The sequence below is a fragment of the Psammomys obesus genome, unplaced genomic scaffold, assembly GCF_907164565.1.
Source record: "Psammomys obesus unplaced genomic scaffold, mPsaObe1.curated_primary_1811, whole genome shotgun sequence".
Classification (NCBI taxonomy): Eukaryota; Metazoa; Chordata; class Mammalia; order Rodentia; family Muridae; genus Psammomys; species Psammomys obesus.
Window position 1 is genome coordinate 1017544 of NW_026585690.1, and position 20523 is coordinate 1038066.

At 40.6% G+C, this 20523-nt stretch overlaps 1 protein-coding gene and 1 non-coding gene across 4 annotated transcripts in view; both read right to left on the minus strand.

Annotated features, from left to right (window-relative positions):
• The window catches only part of Uso1 (USO1 vesicle transport factor), a 64236-nt gene that overhangs the window by 2887 nt on the left and 40826 nt on the right, over positions 1–20523 (minus strand). For 2 of the 3 annotated variants that reach the window (XM_055595844.1, XM_055595859.1), the window contains 13 exons: positions 20075–20163; positions 19573–19727; positions 18458–18669; positions 17159–17179; positions 11476–11586; positions 11095–11213; positions 10791–10972; positions 9603–9724; positions 6709–6847; positions 5365–5528; positions 4017–4103; positions 1796–1894; positions 200–307 (listed from right to left, as the gene is read on the minus strand). In XM_055595844.1, coding sequence (XP_055451819.1) covers positions 200–307; positions 1796–1894; positions 4017–4103; positions 5365–5528; positions 6709–6847; positions 9603–9724; positions 10791–10972; positions 11095–11213; positions 11476–11586; positions 17159–17179; positions 18458–18669; positions 19573–19727; positions 20075–20163 — 1608 coding nt within the window. The remainder of the gene's footprint in view (positions 1–199; positions 308–1795; positions 1895–4016; positions 4104–5364; positions 5529–6708; positions 6848–9602; positions 9725–10790; positions 10973–11094; positions 11214–11475; positions 11587–17158; positions 17180–18457; positions 18670–19572; positions 19728–20074; positions 20164–20523) is intronic. The other variant, XM_055595853.1, reaches the window with a different exon arrangement.
• Positions 6086–6233, minus strand: LOC129668565 (small nucleolar RNA SNORA57). The gene has a single exon (XR_008718937.1). It is a non-coding gene; the product is annotated as a small nucleolar RNA SNORA57 (small nucleolar RNA).

Sequence of the window (20523 nt, forward strand, 5' to 3'; positions counted from 1 at the left end):
AACCAACCAACCAACCAACCAACCAACCAACCAACCAACCAACCAACCAAAAACAACAACAACAACAACAAAAAAAACAAAACCACCTTCCCATTTTCTTTATAAGCCTAAAGGGCTCAAAGATTAAATGAAACAAAGTCAAATTTTCTGCAGTTACCTCATATTATGTATAATGAATAGTAGTTTTACCAAAACCAACCTTTAACTCTTTCGTCTCCTGCAGCAAGGCAGATAGTCTCCCTTCTACATCAGTAGTTTTAGCAGCTGCCACATTCTCACATTCTCCTTGTATAGGAACTGATTTTGTCTGAAAATAGAAATTTGAAAAAAAAAAAAAGTCTGTTTAAAGTTATAAATGATACAAACTCTGTGTGTATATCTTCTTGCCAGTTTGGAGTTTTATTCCAAATGAGAAAAAGTAAGAGTCTTCAGGTATTTCTGTGAAAGCAACAACCTGCTCTGACAGACTAGCTGTCCCATGGTGGAGCAGTGTTAAACCTCATCAGCAGACAAGGAAGGTAAGGCTCAAGACTCAAGACCAGTGCAGAAAAGCAAGCATCATTTCAACAGCTCTAGTGTGGCATCTCATGAGCAGAGACTCAACTTTATGCCTTCTACATTCCTGAAGCTAAGAACACAACAGTCACATTAGACATTAGTCCAACCTAATGTCATCACTTGGTGATGTATTTTAAGTGTTCTATGAATCAAAAAAATGTCAGCACCCACCCTTTCTCTATAGAATACCAGAGAGTGGGGTACTGATAGAACAAATAGATAAGAATGTGAAAGTGGCTTTGCAGCAGAGCAATGGACTTTTGAGTTTATATTAGACAAGGCTTACAACACTTCAAAGAAACTACTGATAAGAATATGAACATCAAAGGGAATTCTGAAAAGGATTCAAAAAGAAAAGACGGGTTATAGAGAAAATTTTTAGTTTTGTGCACATACATGAAGAGAATGTTGGTAGAAGTATTAAAGCTAAACATGTTTCTGGTGAGGTCACAGAGGGAAATGGAAAGCATGTGATTGGGAATTAAAGGAAAGACAATCCTTGTTATAGAGCAGCAAAGAGCATGGCAGAGTTGTGGCCTGGTATTTGGAAAGAACACAGATCAATTGACCAGTCAACCTGTTGCTCCATGTATCTGTTAAAATGCGCCTGGTAAAGTTGTGCAAGCTGTCTAACTCAGTTATCACTATACCTGGCATGGTAAGTGGGTAACCCAAATCACCTATATAACTGATATTCCTAAACAAAGAACTATAGTGCAGTCTCATTTCTCTCTGCTGTTTATAGTAAACTGTAAGAAGAGAGAGAGAGAAATTTACAAGTGAGTTCATAAAAATAAAGATTTTGACATTTTCAGCTTTCCCAGATTGCAAAATATGAGGAAGTGTACTCTGGGAAAAACACGAGGGGTCTGCATCACCTTTAGCAAGCAACCACATGCGTGGATGCAGTCAACCCTCTAGGCACAGGCCAGAGATGAGGTATGTGGAGGGCTTTCTTGTGTGACAGTTTGGATGTATATGGGATTTTGGTAACTTTGTAGCAGCAGGGAAGCTGTCAGTTTGGATGTAAAGGGATGGAAATGGAATGTTACATCAGTGAAACAAACCATTCATAACTAAACAAACGAATCCATACAGTAATTTAAAAAAAAAAAAAAACCACAAATAAAAACAGAAGAAGAAAAGGCTGCCAGGAAGCCCGTCCCTGTAACTTTAGCTAATGAGCAATGAAGACGGTGGCTGAGAGAAGATGGAAGAGAAGACAAGGATGACTCACCAAGACTTCGGCTCTCTGTAGCAGCTCATGGTTTTCTGCCTGGAGTCTGGTAATCTCAAGAGACTGTGAGCTTAAGTGGGACTTTAATGTTGCCACTTCCTGAAAACAAGAACAGCAGAGTTGTGGTGCACACAGCATTGGTTTCTAAGGGAATGTCCGTTTACAGGAGGAAAAATCTTTTTTTGACCCTATCTTCAAAAATCATAACTTTCAAGTTTTAAAATTTAATTGTTGAGAATTACTCTTGATGTTGGTTCAAGATGGAAAATGAAACGCTTTTATTTATCTCTGTAAGAAGAGAGAGAGAAATTTACAAGTGAGTTCATAACAATAAAGATTTTGACATTTTCAGCTTTCCCAGATTGTAAAATATGAGGGCGTGTGCTCTGGGAAAAACACGAGGAATCTGCATCACCTTTAGCAAGCAACCACACGTGTGCATGCTTATGTCCATATGTCCTCCCCCTCCCACCAAAAAATCACAAAGGGAGAACAGGGAAGAAAGGAAGCCAGGCAGGCAGGTAGGCATAGGGATAAGTAAATCGGGAAAATGAGTCTGGAGAACTTGAGAAGGAAGTGCACAGGCAACTGAAAACAGAAACCTGAAGGCTAGGCTGACCATAGAGAAAGTTAAAGCCAGCAGCTGATTTATAAGGAATCTAACTTCCTGGTACCCTTACTATCTTTAGAAGAAAAGTTTTGTAAAAATGGGGTGTAAGAACTGAGGATTGGTTCAAAGTCTATTTATGAGACAGCCATCAGATCCCTGCCAAATCTCATGCCTCATTACTCCTGGCTGAAGCCTACACACTTAGTGTTTGCAACTCAAAGCAGAACAGCTTTGGGTTAGGGGCCATCACACATGACAGTGGCAATGCTACCATGAAAATGAGGCAAGAAATTGCTAGTTTATATTGTTAAACTTTCTGATGGTTATTGCCCTCCTCCCACACAATTGCAATGATAGAAAAGCCATTTAAATGGTAGCTCCCACCCAGTGATGCTCGCTGCCCCTCAGGACATCTGGCAATGTTTGGGAGACTTGACGGGTGATAAGGTACAGGCATGTAAATGATGCTTCAAATATCTATTGTGTATACATGTCTCTTCTTTAATTACTTTCTATTGCAAAAAAAAAAAAGTATGCTGACAATATTATGAATAATTTTTGTTCTTGTATTTATTCTCATTTTTGTGTGTGTATGGTCTGTATATGTGTGTATGTGTGTGTGTGATGACATGGCCTTGGGGGCCTGCATGAAGGCCAGAGGTTGGCCCTGGGTGTCCTCTACTTGGTCTCCACTTTATTTTTGAGGCAGTTTCTCACTGAGCCTGGGGCTGTTTTGGCTAGACTGGATGGAGAGCCATCTCCCAGGACTGAGCTGTCTTAAAGGCATGTGACAACACATCTACCTTTCTCTCATATGGGTGCTAGGGATTCAAATTCAAGTTCTCATGCTTGTGTAGCAAGCATTTTACCTACTGAGCTACACATCCTGTCTCTATGCAGCATCTTATAATTTGTAATATAAACCATAAAACCCTATGTCACTAGATAAAGCTATCACTTAAAAAAATGTCTATTGGCCAGACATAGTGGTGTATACCTTTAATGTCAGCATTTGGGAGGCAAAGGCAAGAGAAGGCACGCTGTGGCCATGTCTCAGTCTGTGAGTGAGGCTGCTGACTACCAGAGGAGACAGTAGTTAGCACAGCAGCACAGCTTGGTTTCTGATCATTTTTCTTTGCAAAATATCTATACATTCCTTTATAACACAGAAAGAAGGAAGGATGGACAGAGGAGAGAGATAGAAAGAAGGAAACTTAGAAACAAGAAGCTAGGCTAGCAAGATGGCTCAGTGAGTGACTACCTGAATGCAGTCCTACGATCCACATAGCAGGGGAGAACCAACTCCCTGGAGCTGCCCTCTGCCTTCCAGATGTGCACTTTACAACATAAGCTGTACACACATGCACACATTTATAGCACAATGACTAAATGGAAAATGTAATGACTAAATGTAAAAAGTTTAAGACAAACCAGTAATAGACAAAACATTAGTGTCAAGGTAAACAGCGCTTCAGGATTCTCAAAGCTTGTGTCAATCACCAAATTTTGTTGTTCCTGACAATGGAGTTCTGGAACAAGGCAACTGCAGGGTGTTACTTCACTGGGACTGACCCAAGACAAGACAGAACTGGGCTCACGCAGCAATATTACCTGCTTTAACTCTGCAACCTGCTCGGGATCTGAGGGTGAAGCTGATGCTGAAGTCTGTTTGTTCATGCCAGATGCTTGCGAAGATTTCTACAATTAGCACAAAAATAACGATGAAACAACTTAAGCCTGGGAAGAAAGGGAGCCAAAGCAGAGTACGCCTCCAGGCAGGTCCTGCAGAGGCTCCCCAAGATCTCAGAGACTACGGTTTACAAGTCTACGGTCTACTCCAGCATGGCGCTGACACAGTTCAGGAGCTACACTCATGGATCTAAACACATACCTGAACTTGCAAGGCCCAAGAGCTTAAAAACTGACATTCACTCAACTACTTCCACATTAAAACTCTATCTCATTTTAAGTGTGAGGAGCCAATGGGATGGCTCGGTGTATAATATGATCTGTATGTTATGTCATATGATCAAGCCTGGCAATAAGATTTTGATTCCTGAGATCCACAGGGTCAAAGAAGAGAATCAACTTCTGAAACTCTCCTTCGGCCTCCACTCTGTGGCTTGACTGTGCCTGCGCAACACACACACAAAGTGCAAAATAAAATCTCTAAACCACACAATCCCTATTTTTTTAAAGAAATAATCCCTATCACTTAAGAAAAAATAAAAAATTAAAAGAAACAAGCTGAGTGTAGTGGCTCAAGAGTTTAATCCCAGCAGAAATAGCAGGTCCAGTCTGGCCTACACAGCAAGTTCTAAGAAAATCAGGGCTCCACAGAGAAACCCTGTCTCAAGACAAAAAAAAAAAAGGACATGAGCTGGTGACAGTGGCACTCATTTTTAATCCCAGCATTCAGGAGGCAGATCTCTTGAGTTCAAAACTAGCATGGTCTACATAGTGAGTTTAGAAGCGCCAGGCCAGGCCATGGGGGTGCACACCTGTGATCCCAGCAGTTGGATCAAGAATTTATGATCACTGAGTTGGCTCAAACTGTCAAAAACAAAACCAAACCAGGGCTGGGTATAGTGGTACATAAATTTTGTTTTGTTTTCTTTGAATAGGGTTTCTCTGTGTAGCCTTAGCTGTCTTAGACTTGATTTGTAGAGCAGACTGGCCTCAAAACTCACAGACATCCACCTGCCTCTGACTCCCTGAGTGCTGGGATTATAGGCATGTGCCACCACGCATAGCTTTGGTACACATCCTTCAATCCAGCTCTCAAAATCTCTGTGAGTTCAAGGCCAGCCTGGTCTACATAAGGTGTTCCAAACCAGAGCTATACAGTGAGATCCTGCCTTAAACAAAACAAATAAACAAACCCAGAAAAACAAACAAGCAATATAATGAGAGTTACTCTTAATCACTTATTTATATTTCTTTTTTAACATTTACTTACCAAGTTTTCGATCAAAGAGTCCTTTTCAGCTAGCTGGCTTTGTAAGAGCTCCTGATGACTTTTTAAGTCTTGTATCTCTTCTCTCAGCCGGCTGATTTCTTCTGGCTGAATGCCATTCACCTGAGCCCCATCACCGTGAGAACTTTGATGGTGATTGTCTTTTCCTATTAAACATGCATGACAATGGGAAAAGCTGGCATGAATCAAGCTTGCCATCTTCGAGACCAGAAGACTACAGTATGAGATCACATGACTCCAGTGAATGTCTCCTTAGTGGGGAGACTGGCAGGGAGATCACAATGGTGCTTCCCCTGGCAGAGGGCACTGATCTGTTTCAGGGGGGTTCTTGATTCAATTGTATGGTTTGGTGAACTATGACTAAGAATTACACTAGCTTAAATTCCAATTCTGACAATAAACATAAGAGAGGTCAAATCTTCTCAGAGGAATAGCTACCCACTTGCATTGAACTAAAACGAAAAAAATTGTAAGGAAAGACAAATCTCTAGAAATGTCATCCACCTCGCAGAAATAAACTTGTTACTTTCAAGTACCTAGCATTCTCATCACAAGGCCCTGCAAGATGCTGCTCTCTACAAACATGTGAAGTCTGGCAATGTGGCTCACTGAACAGCACCACCCTCACATGCACAGAGAACACCGCTGGAGCCCTAGCACCACAAGAGAGTAAGAGACAGAAATGTGAATTCTCTTTTCCCCCCGGTGTCCTACTGTCTGAGGTTAGAACTGGTGGACGGGAGGCAGCAGGCACCAAAGACATGATGCCAAGAGGCTCAGAGCCCTTTTCTTCTAATCCTGTACATAATGAGGAGTGAGACCATAGGCCTGGGCCCCACCAAGAAAAGGAGGGGTTACAAGGTTAGGCCCAGATCCCTGAAGCACCCAAATGCCCACACACAACTTCTGAGAAAAGCATTCCTTCGAAAGGAAGACTGGGAATACATATCTGCCTAGGACTGAAGTAGAATTTTGTATTTACTATTTCATTTAATTTCCAGATGACATGAGTGCTATTATTTTAATTTTGGAACTGAAGCAACTGGAACACTGTATCAGTCAATCTCAAATAGCCTGTGGGTTATATCACCTGGGGAGACTATCACGATGAGTCAAGGCATAGTGTGTCTCCAGCGTCAACAATCCCTTGATCAGGCATCAAGCAGGAAGCGTGGAGACTGGACCTCATACTGGAACGATCTGGTCTTAGCTACTCTTTTAATTACAAGCCATCCTGCACTAAGTTCTGTGATCACGGCTGGAGAACATGCAGTCCCCAGAGACTCCATCTGTGCACTCCGAGGACACAGTGACCTGGACACTCACCAAGCTGAACCTTGAGAAGATTGTACTGATCCTTGTGCTGCTGAATCTGAGACGCTTGCTGTGTGACTGCCGTCTGCAGCTGCTCATTCTGACATTTCAGCGTGGAAACTTGCTGCTTCAGTTCCTCCAGCTGTAGGTCCTGTGAAACACACATCATTCAGATATTCTTAGTTCATACACTAGGTACACAAATAAAATACACAGGCTTTTCAAGATCAGTATGTTAAGACGCTCAACATTTACAAAATCAACAGCACTAGGACTTGACTATTTGTGCAAAGCCAGTCATCATGCCGAGGTTTCAAGGTGCTCTGCTGCTGAACACCATGGCACAGCCTGCAATCTTATTCATTTTGGGGCCATGAAACCATTTAAGGAAGTATACCAACCTACTTAAGAAACTTAGTAAATGAAGATACACATATGCATCTGTATGATTTAAATTTATTACATTTACTTGTTTATATGTGTGTGAGCATATGTGCAAGGGCACATGTGTGAAAGTCAGAGGAAAATTTGTAGGAGTTCTGTTTTTCTGTCTTTGGTTCTGTCCTCTGAGCATGTCAGAAAGACCAACTCCTCTGGCCTCTATAAACAACTGCACTCATGTGCATATAATCATATACAGATATATGTAATTAAAAGTAAGTCAAGTAAATGAAAGAAAGAAAGAAAGAAATGGGGCCACAAGCAGACCCCATTTTTCTACACTTGGCATAGTCAGTTCATATATAAACTTAGAACATTTAGATAGCTTACTAATTGTCCACACTACTATACAGTTTTCACAATCATAATTTTAAAAAGTATTTTATTTATTTCTGGGTGTGTATGCGCCCTCTTCTATCACACTTTGCCTATTCTTTTGAGGCAGAATCTTTCCCTGAACATATGGCTCATGTTCTCTTGGCTAGGCTGAAAGCCAGCAAGTCCCAGTATTCCTGTTTTTGTTCTGCTCCAAGCTGGGGTTACGGAGCACTGGGCACCTAGTCTGTTGTATGGGTCCTAAGATCTCAACTCAGTCTTCATGAGTTATCTTTTCAGCCATAATTTTTAATTCTCATTTAATATCTGATCAAGCAGGTATAAATTATATTAAATGTTTTCAACACTAAAATTAATTTTACCTTTCAAAATGATGTTATTTTGTAAGTATATTTGTTCAGTTAACATTTTTCTTGAATTTTGGAGAATTTTCTTAGGATGTCATTCAAGGGAAATAAACATTTTACAGTTCTAAATGTTTTTACCGTCTGACATGATTTAAGTGGTGAAAATATATAAAATTAACATTTCAGTCTAGGTGTGGTGGCAAGTGCCTATAATCCCAGCATACTAGGAGGGAGAGACAGGGAGATCTCTGTGAGTTCAAGGCCAGCCTGGTCTACAGAGTGAGTCCAGGACAACCAGGGCTACACAGAGAAACCCTGTCTTGAAAAACAAAACAAAAAAATTTGTCAGAACACTTTACTCTTTCTAATCAACTGTACTTATCAAGCCCAGATGGAAGCTACATACCACATTTCAAAAACGCTACATTTATAAACTAAAAATTAGTGTATTTAAATCAAGACAAATTAAAAATCCATAATTGGAGAAGTTTGAGGACTTAAATTTTGAGCAAAGATTGATTGTGGTTTACTGATTTGGCTGAACATTGAAAAGCTGAGAGCAAACACTAAGAATTCAATTACATTTTCAATCTCAATCATATATATTGTGAGGAAGAAAAAAAATACCATATCGGTAAGAAGATAAACCTATCCCACATTGGCTGTTACATTTCTTTTATGACATTAGAATTTTAAAGACATCAGCAACTTAATTTTCTAGACAATACTATAATCCTTTACAAAATTCTATCACAGTGTATAAGAAAGAAACTGAATGACACTGGAAAGGCTACAACAGGGCTTAAGGTGTGCTACACAATGTGAGTGAAGGACAGTGGCCAGCACTGTGAAAGGAGAGCGTCAACTAGAGACTCTGGCAACAGAGATCTGGTCTAACTCATCACCGACTCTCCAGAACTGCCTGTCTAATGACCATGACAGAAAGTGGGGATCACACCTTATCCTTCTGCACCTTACCACCTGCGGAGAAACACTGCCAAGTCCTGCCAAGTTTCCTCTTCAGTTTACATACCTCTCATCTGTCCCTGCCACACTACACAGTATGAGCTGTACACTGTCACTAACACACATGTACTTGAATTCTATTCTAACAATTACTGAGAGCTGCTGGGAGAACTCACTAAGTCAGATTCCCCATTTATCCCAAACTGAATATAGTTACTACTTGTAGAGATGCTGTGAAGAAATAAAATAGTATTTAAAGGACACTGAGTTCAGAGAACCCAGCAAACTTGTAAGGTAGTTACTATCACCATCACTGTTATCAAGATCCTCCCCTAGCTGACCACAATAACCTTTTTCCTGGCCTCCCTCCCTCCATGTTCCCCACTCAAATGTCTCCTTTTCACAGCCAGGAAGCTGCTCTGGTGCATGTCAGCCACAGAAGACTTACTATGCTGTATGCCATCTCCTGCCACTAGCTCTCTTATGGACAGTGTGTTCTTAGGTTCTCTCAGAGCTCAGTCCGAGTGCTACTGCACCTTAGATTAACTATTAGCTCTAGCACAAGGCTTAATATGCTATAACATATATATATGCCACAATAATTTAGATGTTTGTCTCACCCTGAAACTGCTCCATGTTTTGATCTATAACATCCTACACAGTGCCCAGCACATAGTACGCATTCAATCTAGGAAAGAGATGCTTTGGAAGATAATGAGGTTTACTTTCTGTATCCCTCTTCCATTTGAGATGCCAAGCAGCAGCATCCCCTCAAGTAGAGTTGCTGCCAGTCAGCAGAGGACAATTGGTACTTACTTGTTCACGGATCATATTCTTATAGTGAGTCACAATGTTATCGTGCTGTTCTAAGGTTTTCTTTACCTCTTCCTCTTTCTTATCTTCTTCACTGGACTTATAAATGGCCTTGGTAATAACCCCTATAAGAGAAAACGTACTTTAACTCTGTACTGAATGGTTTTCTTGAGGCTCTGAAGACTGACTACAGGGTGCAAATGTTGTTCTTATTTCCTCAGCTGAGGGATGAAATGAGAGCCATATCCAAGCGAATACACAGCTTGGGCTGAGCCCAGAGCATTCTTTCTCTTTTCTATCTAGGCCTAGGCCGGGAAACTTCTAGCCTCTGTACAATCTAATCTTCTGCAAGCCTGGACCTTGAAGTTATCAGCTTCCAGCCTCCATCTGTCAACCTAGGCCTAGAATGTTTTCAGCTTCTGAGATTTACTGCTAAATAAGCTCACCCTTTCTAATTCTTTCTGAACTCTGGCTGGCTAGTTCAACTCAGCTGTTCTGGCTCAACACTGTTCTCTATGCTGATTGATTCAATGTGGCTTCTCATTGAATTGCTCTGCTTCGAAAAGGTGCCTCTGAAGTCCACAAACTAAACTGCACTGCATTGACTGCATGGAACTAACTGAATGGAAATTCACTGAAGAAACTCAACTGTATTCAACTGAAGTGAACTGCAACAAATTTAGCTGAACTCTCTCTCCCTGCATTGCTTGTAAGTAGCCTCTCTTCCTGTCTACTCTTGGGAGAGTTGGGCATGTCCTATCTCTGACTCATTCTGTCAAATTTTTCTCTGATTCATCGCTTTGTCTGCCCCTCAATTAGATATCACTGTTTGGAGTTAAAGGTGTGTACTAAAGGCATGTCTGTGTCCAGAAGAATCACACAGACCACTGACCACAAGGGATGTGATCCTTTGTCAGAGTAGCCACGTTGCTAAATGAAAATTCCCTTACAACATGTGCTATATGTGCTCAGTACCACGCACCTATTATGTCCTCAGCTTGACTTTCAGCATTATAACCTGACAATTTTTAAGTAAGCCTTTATAAAAATAACCTAACTCATGACAGTCATGTACTACTCTTCCTAATCTTAGAATCCAAAGTCTCTCCACGTGCTACAGATGAACTTCTTGGCTTATCACTCATCTGCATTCAGAAACACATACACACACAAAATGACTTTGGATCTTACCTTCAAGTTCTTTCACCAGCTTTGTAAACTCATGATCAAATATCATGTACTCTGGACTCGGAAAGTTTGGCTGGGGTTTCTGAGATGCTCTGGAATACAGCTCATGTTTGCTAATAAATCCTAGTTTCTCTATGAAATTCTCTTTGCCAATCCGCTTCTCTATTAGTTGCTTTAGTTTCTCTCTACATAGATAAACATATGGCATGCTTAAAAAATTGCAAAGTCATAAATTTGGTTTACTTATACTTTAGCAAAAAAAATGTACCATTCTCTCTGGATGACTACAGAACCATTTTGCCCTTACTTTGTGTAGTTTTCTAGTGAGTTATCGTTGAAATAAATTGAAATGCCCAAAAGGAGGGCACATAAGCCTTGGACCAACTGCTCTTCTTCTCCAAGATTTTCTGCAATTTGTCCTGTAAGCTGACATATTTGTTAAGGAGTTGAATACTTTATAATATATAGAATATTTTATTTTGTAATCTGAATTTAACATAAATCTTACATAAGATTTTCTGTAGGATATTCTGTCTATTCCACACCAGCATACCATAAAAACCTACACACACACACACACATACACACACACAGTTTAAGCATACAGAATTACATACCCATAACATTTTCAACCAAAATTGAAAGACTTACATTATTTCCATGTATGATACCAAAACATAAAGGATACAAATGGAACATTGGCTGAATTGTGAAGAAAATGTGTCACTGCAATAGGACAGTTGCTTAGCCAGGTACAAAGCAACATTAACAACCCGACTCTTGTCTGTATTTTGCTTCCCTGCAATAGAGAAGTTGGCAGAAACCACTTTATATTTACTATTTTTTAAAAATCAAAGTTAGCCTACAATCCCTTCACTTTTGTGTTAAAAGAATTTAAGCATCATGAGATGTATAAGAAAGCCAGATTTTAAAAACCGAACTAAAGAATACATTTTGTGTCTACCACAAGCTGCACTTTCCCAAATGAACACAGTGCAGAAATTAGGACTGATTCATAGGCACCAATACAAGCGGTTACTTAAAACAGCAGTGGTGGCTGGGCTGGCAACATAGTTCATTGATATAGTGCTTGTCTAACATGAAGGAAGCCCTGGGTTCCATCCTCAGCATTGAACAAAACCAGGTGTGGTGGTGTACACCTATAATCATACTACTTGGGAGATATGAGGGTCAGAAGTTTAAAGTCATTCTGGACCATGCAGTGGGTTCAAAGGCAGCCTGAGCTAGAGAAGAACCTATATAAATAAACAGTGGTAGAAAAAGACACTAAGAATAAAACTATAGTGTGGAAGCTTTAAAAGACAAATCCCAGGTCATATTATTAAACATAAAGGACCCATATAAAGCTGCGTGGGCTGGGAGGTGGGGAGGATCTGGGAGAAGCTGGGGAAGGAAAAACATGATCAAAATATGCTCTATAAAAATGTAATTAAAAAAATAAAAACAGCTACCAGGTGCAGTGGTGCACGCCTGTGATCCAGCACTCAGGGAGGCAGAGGCAGGCGGATCTCTGTGAGTTTGAGGCCAGCCTGGTCTACAAAGGGAGCCCAGGTCAGCCAAGGCTACATAGAGAAACCTTGTCTCCAAAACCCCAAAAAACAAACAAACAAACAAACAAACAAACAAACCCAAAAAGTTCTAAACAAATTAGTCTCCTTCCTTCCTTTGTTCCTTCCTGTCCTCCTTTCTTTCTTCCTTTTTAAATGAAAGAGGTTTTATTGGGGGGAAGGGAAGTAGAAGAGAGTCAGGGCCTGTATAATACCATGAGGGCAGAGAGACAGAGAGACAGAGATGGGGAAGGGGGCACCCCGACAGAGAAAGGGGAGAGAGACTGAAACAGTGAGGGCAAGAGAGCATGATATTTCTTTTTTAATTAGGAAAACAACAAGAGATTTTATTGAGAAGTGAAAAGGTAGATATACTGCAAGGGAACCTCAAACAGAATTTTACAAACAAGATCTTGATAAAAGAAAAAGATTGTCCCTTCTTCAAAAAACATCACACACACACACATACACGTGCATGCACACACATACACACCAGCAACTCACAAAAAGAATCTCCTAAATTATTTAGTCAAATTCCATGAGAACATATTATTCTCAAGTAAGAGAATGAAGAAACATGTGCAAACCTAGCGACAGCACACCAGGTAATTCTCCCAGGCGTATATACCTAAGGGAGCTCGGTTCACTGGCATCAAAAAATGCCTTGAGGGCTGGAGAGGCAGCTCAGTGGTAAGGCGCTCTGGCTGTTCTTTCAGAAGTCCTGAGTTCAATCCCCAGCAACCATACGGTGGCTCACAACCATCTAGATCTGTGCCCTCTTCTGTTGTGCAGGTGTACAAGCAGACAGAACATTGAATACATAATAAATAAATAAATCTTGAAAAAAAGAGAAAGAAATGCCCTGAACATACACTGTGCTGTTGCCAAGACCAGGTAAGCAATAGTAAAAATCATGTGTCCAAAAGGTTATGAGTTTTGAAGTTTTAATACATTTAGATATCTGTATAAAATTTAATACATTTAGATTTCTGTGTATGTTATTTCTAACATTGCCACTGCCCACTTCAGTTTTCTTTTTAAGAACAAAATCTGAAATAAAATAATCAAAATCAGCGTAGTAATGCATCATTTGGGGGAATTTTCTGAAAGTATCCAAATTATAATTATTCAGTGAAATGAAGCAGGAAATAAACTTAATTACTACTATGCTTTTCAAGTGCTCTTCTTAGATTTAAAATACACACACTTATTAATATGATGTGGGACAAGTGTCGCAGGGTGTGTGAGCACGTATGTGTATGTATGTATGTGCTCATGCCTGTAGGTCGGAGGATAGTTTGCTAGAGTTGGCTCTCTTCCATCATATATGTGTGTGTGCTTGCACAGACGTTCGTGTAGGTCAGAGGATAGTTTGCTGAAGTTGGCTCTCTTCTTCCATCTTGTGGGTACCAGGGTTTGAACGCAGGTCCTCAGGCTTGGTGGCAAGGGACTGCAACCACTGAGTTATCTTTCTGGTCCCTGTTCAAATTCACCAAGATTGTTCTAATTTCATAATCCTTGAGGTCTTAGTTTACTTATAACCTATTCTCAGGTGTATTTAATACTGATTAATTTCAAACTACTTTAAATGATCTTCCAAGTAGGTATCAACAAGAATTAGTTTTTACATGATTACCTTTTTCCTTGTTTTCACAGTATAGCTTTCTGTTACAGAAAATGGCAAGCTGACAACTCATTCTCAATTGAATACATGCATCATCTTGCTGATCTCCTTGATTATAGCATGGGCTTACCCTTGATAAGCATGGACTATAATACTGAGCTAGACCATAAGTCTCAAAGAGTTTTACTTTTGTAGAAATAATCTGATTTTTAACATCATATGGAAAAATAAACGAGTGGAAATAATTTTAAGGACACTGTGAAAAACAGTAATAAGGTGATACCACATCATGGAGAAATCAACAGAATCAAAGTCTAGAAATGGACTTGTACAAATGAGAATTTTAGTGTGTGGAAAGGTACCAAACAACCACCAGTGTGTTGCAGATAAACTTTAAAACACTGGGATAACTAGATAGCTACCTAGAAAAAAATCAGAAGGGGCTGCCAAGATAGTTCAGCAGGTGAAAGTGGATGCTGCCTTGCCTGGTAACTTAAGTTCAAACCCCCAAATCCATGGCAGAGAGAACTGATCCCCAAAAGCTCTCCTCTGACCTCTACACCCATACTATGGCACGTGTCCTAGATAAAGTAGGGAGGCAGACACACATGCATGCATGCCCACACAGACCAGGAGGATGGTAAGGTAAAACTTAAATCAGTGCATCTGTATCACATACAGTTCATTAAAAAATATGGGAGAGAGCCAGGTGTGACAGCTCACACCTTTAATCCCAGCAGATTAAAGGAGAGGCAGAGGCAGGTGCATTCAAGGCCATCCTAGTCTACAAAGCAAGTCCAAGACCGTCAAGACTAAAAGAGAAAGCCTATCTCAAAAAAAACAACCAACCAAAAACAAACAAACAAACAAACAAACAAGCAAACCAAAAACCAAACCAAAATAACAACAACAACAACAACAACAACAAAAAACCAAAACACTCATAGACATGATGACTGGAACTTATAGTGAAGGACCCTAGAACCCTTCAATATGGCCTTTTAAAGAATGACTTATAAAGCAGAAATCATAAAAGAGTGATTTTTTAAAAATCCACAGCATGGGCAGGAGAAATGGCTCAGTGATTAAGAGCACTTGTCGAAAGAAAAAGGGCATGCAAGAAAAAAAGAAAATACATAGCTGTAAGCCATATTAAGCACACCAGTTAAGCTCCTCAGTGTGAGCAGAGATTAGTAAGCACAGATCGAGCACACAGCTCCACAACCATGTGAACCATGGAGGAGACTTAGAGACAAAAGGAGACTGAAGTACCACTCACTGCATTCTGAGGATTCCCTCATTAGAAACCACAGAGTTGAAAGGATGAAAGAAAAGCCATAAATACAGATACACACTTAAACTGTTTATTTCTTATGAGAGGAAGGGAAGGAAGGAAAGAGGAGGGAGGGAGAGTGGAGAAACTGAGGGAGCACACGTGTACACTTGTGCTATATGTGTGTATACAGGATGTTAAGTAGCTTCCCTCTTTCTCCACCTTATTGGTTTGTTTGTTTGTTTGTTTATTTGAGTCAAGTGAGTCTCTCACTGGACCTGGACCTAGCTCATTTTTTGGCTAGCCTGGTTGGTGAGCAGGTCCCTGGGCCCCACCTTCTCCGCTCTCTCAGTGCTGGGGTCACATGCGCACACCACCATACTTAGCTTTTATGTGGGTTCTAGGGGATCAAAACATAGGACCCATGCTTGTGTGGCAGGCACTTTATTCACTGCGCCATCTCACCAGCCCTTTTTGTTTTTCTGTCTGTCTGTCTGAGCCAGGGTCTAGATGTGCATCTCTGGCTTGTCTGACCTCACTATTTATACCAGACTGGCCTCACACACACAGTGATCCTCCTGAGTCTGCTTCCAAAGTGCAGGGGTTACAGATGTGTACCACCATGCTCACGTATAAATAAAACATGTGAGGTTAATTCAAATAATCTTTAATGTCAGTGATTACGCTCTTCGACTACATTTTATAAACAAAAAATCCTTCTCATCCCTACCATGTTCATTCAAGTTGAGCATTTTGTTTATGTAACTAAAATGCTGGCACTTAAAACTTTTAAGGTTTTTGCATGAAAATAAGGTTCCATAAGTTGGACATAATAGATCTACATATAATCACAGCACTGGGGAGGTAGACGCAAGAAGGTCAGGCGTTTAAGGCCAACCTTAGCCACAAAGTGAGTTCAAGGCCAGCTTGGCTTACATGAGACCCTGTTTCAAAACCAATAAAAAAAAGAATAAGAGTACTGATGAAATTCTTGAAATTACAAAAATATTCTATAATTCGTGATGAGCAGTTTTAAAAAAGCCAATCAACTGAAAACATGTGTCTTTTAAGTGAATGGTATTTATACTTATAAAAACACATCCTAGTATCAAAACTTCCAGGGCTGGAGGTTGTGGCTCACTGATAGAGCACTTGCCTAGCACACACGAAGCCCTGAGTTTGATCCCCAGAACGATAAACCAAAACAGAGAAATAAAAACTGCTGGCGGAAGTTGCCAAATATGTGTGTGTGTGTGTGTGAGTTATAAGTGCATGCTATGTCATATCACACATCAAAGTGTAATTACTGACTGAACCTCACTTATTACTACCCACATGCACTGAACAACTGAAATGCATGACTAGTTAAACACTTTGTCAAAAGAAAAACTAAAACAGAACCTAAATAACACTCTCCCCTGAAACACAGTAAAAGCTCGGTAGTTGTGGCATACAGATTATACCCAGAATAATCCACAATACCTCATTTAATATTACAATTACAAAAATTTTACTATGGTACATTTAAAATACTGTAAGTAATAGAAAGTCACACATTCCTCCTTCACATACTGATCAAAAGACACGTTTATTTTCTTTAAGTTATTTTTATAGGAAATAAAGAAACAAGCTTAAGGGAACAACACAAAGAACCAGAACTGAGGAGTATGAGGACAGTGCAAGCATCCCTGGAGGAGACCAGGCACAGGTTTAGTTGTTCCCATAGTCCTTAGCAACCAGTCCAGAGTGAATGGAGGAACCTGGAGAGCCACCTGTGACAGACAAACTTGCCAACACATGTGAGTAGAATGGAACTTCAAACAAGCTGTTAAGAACCAACTGCAAAACCCAAGACAAGGAAGAAGGCTGTCAGAAGAAAAGGCCTCGATTTACCAGGTGTACATACCCGTCTGTCGATCTTATCGCCCTGTAAATTATACATCATACATTATTCACAAACATTGCTTTACATCATCTAAGTCCAGAAAAATACCCTTAAATATGCAAATCTAAGCCAACACTTAGTGATAGCGAGGTTCTACTCTTCTATCTAAAGATGGCTCATAAGGGCTAATTTTATAAACCTTGGTTACTTACAGAAGCTTAAACACCACCACCGTAGGCCTTCACATTATAAAATCATTACAGGTACAAATGTAACATGTGTCTATGGCAATGGTGGGCAGAGAGTTTTCACCACTGGCTTGAAAGATTTGTTTTCAACAGTGTCAGGAGGCAAATATTTGAAACGTTTAGTATAGTTTTTTCTTTTTTACGCCACTAAGAGACAAGTGATAAACTGGCAACAGAAGTAAACCAATTTAAATATCCTTCAATTTCCCATTATAGTTATTTTTATAGATTTCACTTACAACTTCTATGAGTAATAGAAGTTATTATTTTAATAAAAAAGCTCAAAACTGGAAACTGGAGATACAGCTCAGTAGCGGAGGTTGTTTAGTAAGTACTTAGAGTCTAATGCTCAGCAGCAACGTCGACAGCAAAAGTTCAAAACAAAGAAGATGCAACATGTGAAAAAAACAGTAAAGGCCACAGCACTGCGGGGCTCAGGCAGCAGCCTCCACTGCTACAGCAATAGACAGAACCATGGCTTTCTCCAGAATTCGGTTTCCCTCAGGACTGTGACCGTAGAGCGTGCTCAGGCGTGGCTTTAGGTGTTGAGAAGAGGCTAAGTGCCTGTGGGCAGACTGTGGAGTAGGATGTGTGCCCAGGTGCTGCGGCAACCGTGCTGCACTTGTTCTCAGTAAGCAGCTGAAGGAACACACTCACTTCTAGTTACTTTTGTCTTTATCTTGCTAGGCACGATAGAACTCACAGAAGTTCTATCTGTACACACTGTATATTTAATAGATTGCTATTGTTTGTTCTGCAATGACCAACTGCTTCAGGAGAAAAGAGGGAGGCACATAACTATGAACTGCATCATTTTACTTTCTTTCCTCAAATGACCCAAATCCAGTTACTGGGATGAGAAAGAGAAGAACCCTAGCTAATCTCAGAAGAAAGACGCAAAACCTGCCTGTGTGGAGAACTTGCATTTTTCTCATACTGAGGTCCTTATGACTGTCTGGCGGAACTCCTTTAAGAAGCTGCCGTGTCCTCTCCTCTACCGCGTTCTAACGCACTGAGGCAGTACGTCAGCAGGCTCCCTTCCTTCTCCGCCCCATCTCCCCGGAGCCCTCACCTGGGCAAGGATGTTGGTGCACTGCTGCAGCAGGGACACAGGGGGGTTGCCGATGCTTGTGGCCAGCTGAACCCGGAGCAGCTGTTCCTTCTGGGTGCTGTTCCCCTGCAGTGCATGGGCGAGGGCCACAGCTGCACACCAATTTGAAAGGGAGTCCGTTGAGAACAAACCTCCACAGAGCAGCTGACCCGCGGACACGGAGTTACCAGTTGCTGTAAGCAGATGGAAATGTTAGACACTGACCCCATGGAATAACCCCAAACTCATGAGTTTTGAAAGAATGGTTTTCAACACACAAACACAATTACATACTATCTAAAACTTTCAAAACAAAAGGAAAAAGATGACAAAAAGGCATCTCCCAAGAAACGTAGCTATCCAAAGAAATACCAGAACACTGTAGGCATCAAACTGATGGTAACAATTCAGAAAACTATCTTCATGGAAAATGGCATTTCTAAAACTGGCACATTGTTTCACTACCTCCATCATCTTATTTTCACTTACGGAAAATATATCTTTATGCTATCTCTTACAAAAATAATTTTAGTAAAATGCAATTAAATAGACTAAATTTTTGTCAACCTCCAACATTTATGTAATTAAAATGAACTCACTGATGCTTCTAATCATTTGTGTCAAATTGTTTGTAAAGTTATGAAAATAGCCTTTTAAATCCATCTCAAGTAAACAGAATACTGGAGACTCTGTGAGTAATGGCTGTACCCAGTCACAGAACCATAGACCAAAATGTTGAGCGTGACTAAGTGGTAGGCTTTACCTCCAGATGCTAATCACTGTCCCCAGCAGCCCAATTCACTGGTGTTTATTACACATCAGGACCTAGGGCCACAGCTCTACCCATGTAACTGCATACGTGTAATCTGCACTTCTCTAACAACATCACCCCCACCCCCCCCCACGGAGCAACACCAGCCCCCACCTTAATAAAACAAGACAAGCAGAAGATGCAGATGCAGGTGTGGTCTGACTTGGCTCTTCTGTAGCCCAAGGAAGGCTCTCCTCTGAGTGACAGACTACCGTAGGCTAAAACCTAAGCAAAGACTCACAGGCTTGAAATCAATTTTACTGAGGATCAGAACTACAGTACTTGCCGTCAATAGTGGAAGGAAGAAGCGTTGCCACAATCTCCCCTTGTCCCTTCTGGTTTTTATATAAGAAGCACTGGAAACAGTAGAGAACGGCACAGCGCAGTACAAAAGGCTGCCTTTCGTTAACCATGGACATGAGAAGTACAACAATTGCTGGTCTGTCAGAATACAGAGAAAAGAAGGAAATGAAGTACAACCCACATACATACATAAACTACCAGTCATTTTGTGGCCTGGCCCAGGAACAAGTATTTCCACCTCCATTTCACAAAGAAGGGAGTTGGGGATAAGTGAGTAGCGTGACTTATCTGTCAACTGAAATGCTGGTGACTGAACCAAATATTAGGTTCCAGAAGCACACATCTTAGATACCAGCACCTTTACCATTGGACTATTCACAGCACACACTACCCTTAAAGAAGAGTAAGATGTGCCTGTGAGACCCACTACACCTGAAACTAAGCGCCTACTTCCTCCCAGGGTGCCGGCATGTCCTGCTTCCTACCTTGGGGGATTTGAAGGTGCATTCACAGAAGCAAAGTAGCCTTGGTTTACTTGGTAGCCTCGGATAACTTCTGATACAGTGTTTATTGTCTGTCAAGAGGGGAAAACAATGGAACCCACAGAAATTAAGTTAAGAGGGAGAATCTCCTTTCCAAAGAAGAAAATGTTACATCTTGCTTTTGTTCTCATTTATTCAATTCATTCATTCATTGGAGAGACAGGATTTCTCTGTGTAGTCCTGGCTGTCCTAGAACTCCTCTGTAGACCAGGTTGGCCTTGAACTCAGAGATCCACCTGCCTCTATCATGCGTAAGTGAGGAAGCTACCATAAAAATGGTTAGCTACTACTATTTTTTCCTTCAGTTAATGTCTAATTCCTAGGATTCCCAATTTCAACTTTTAACTGGATGTGATGGCACTTAGCACATCTCAGCACTTGGGAGGCAAATA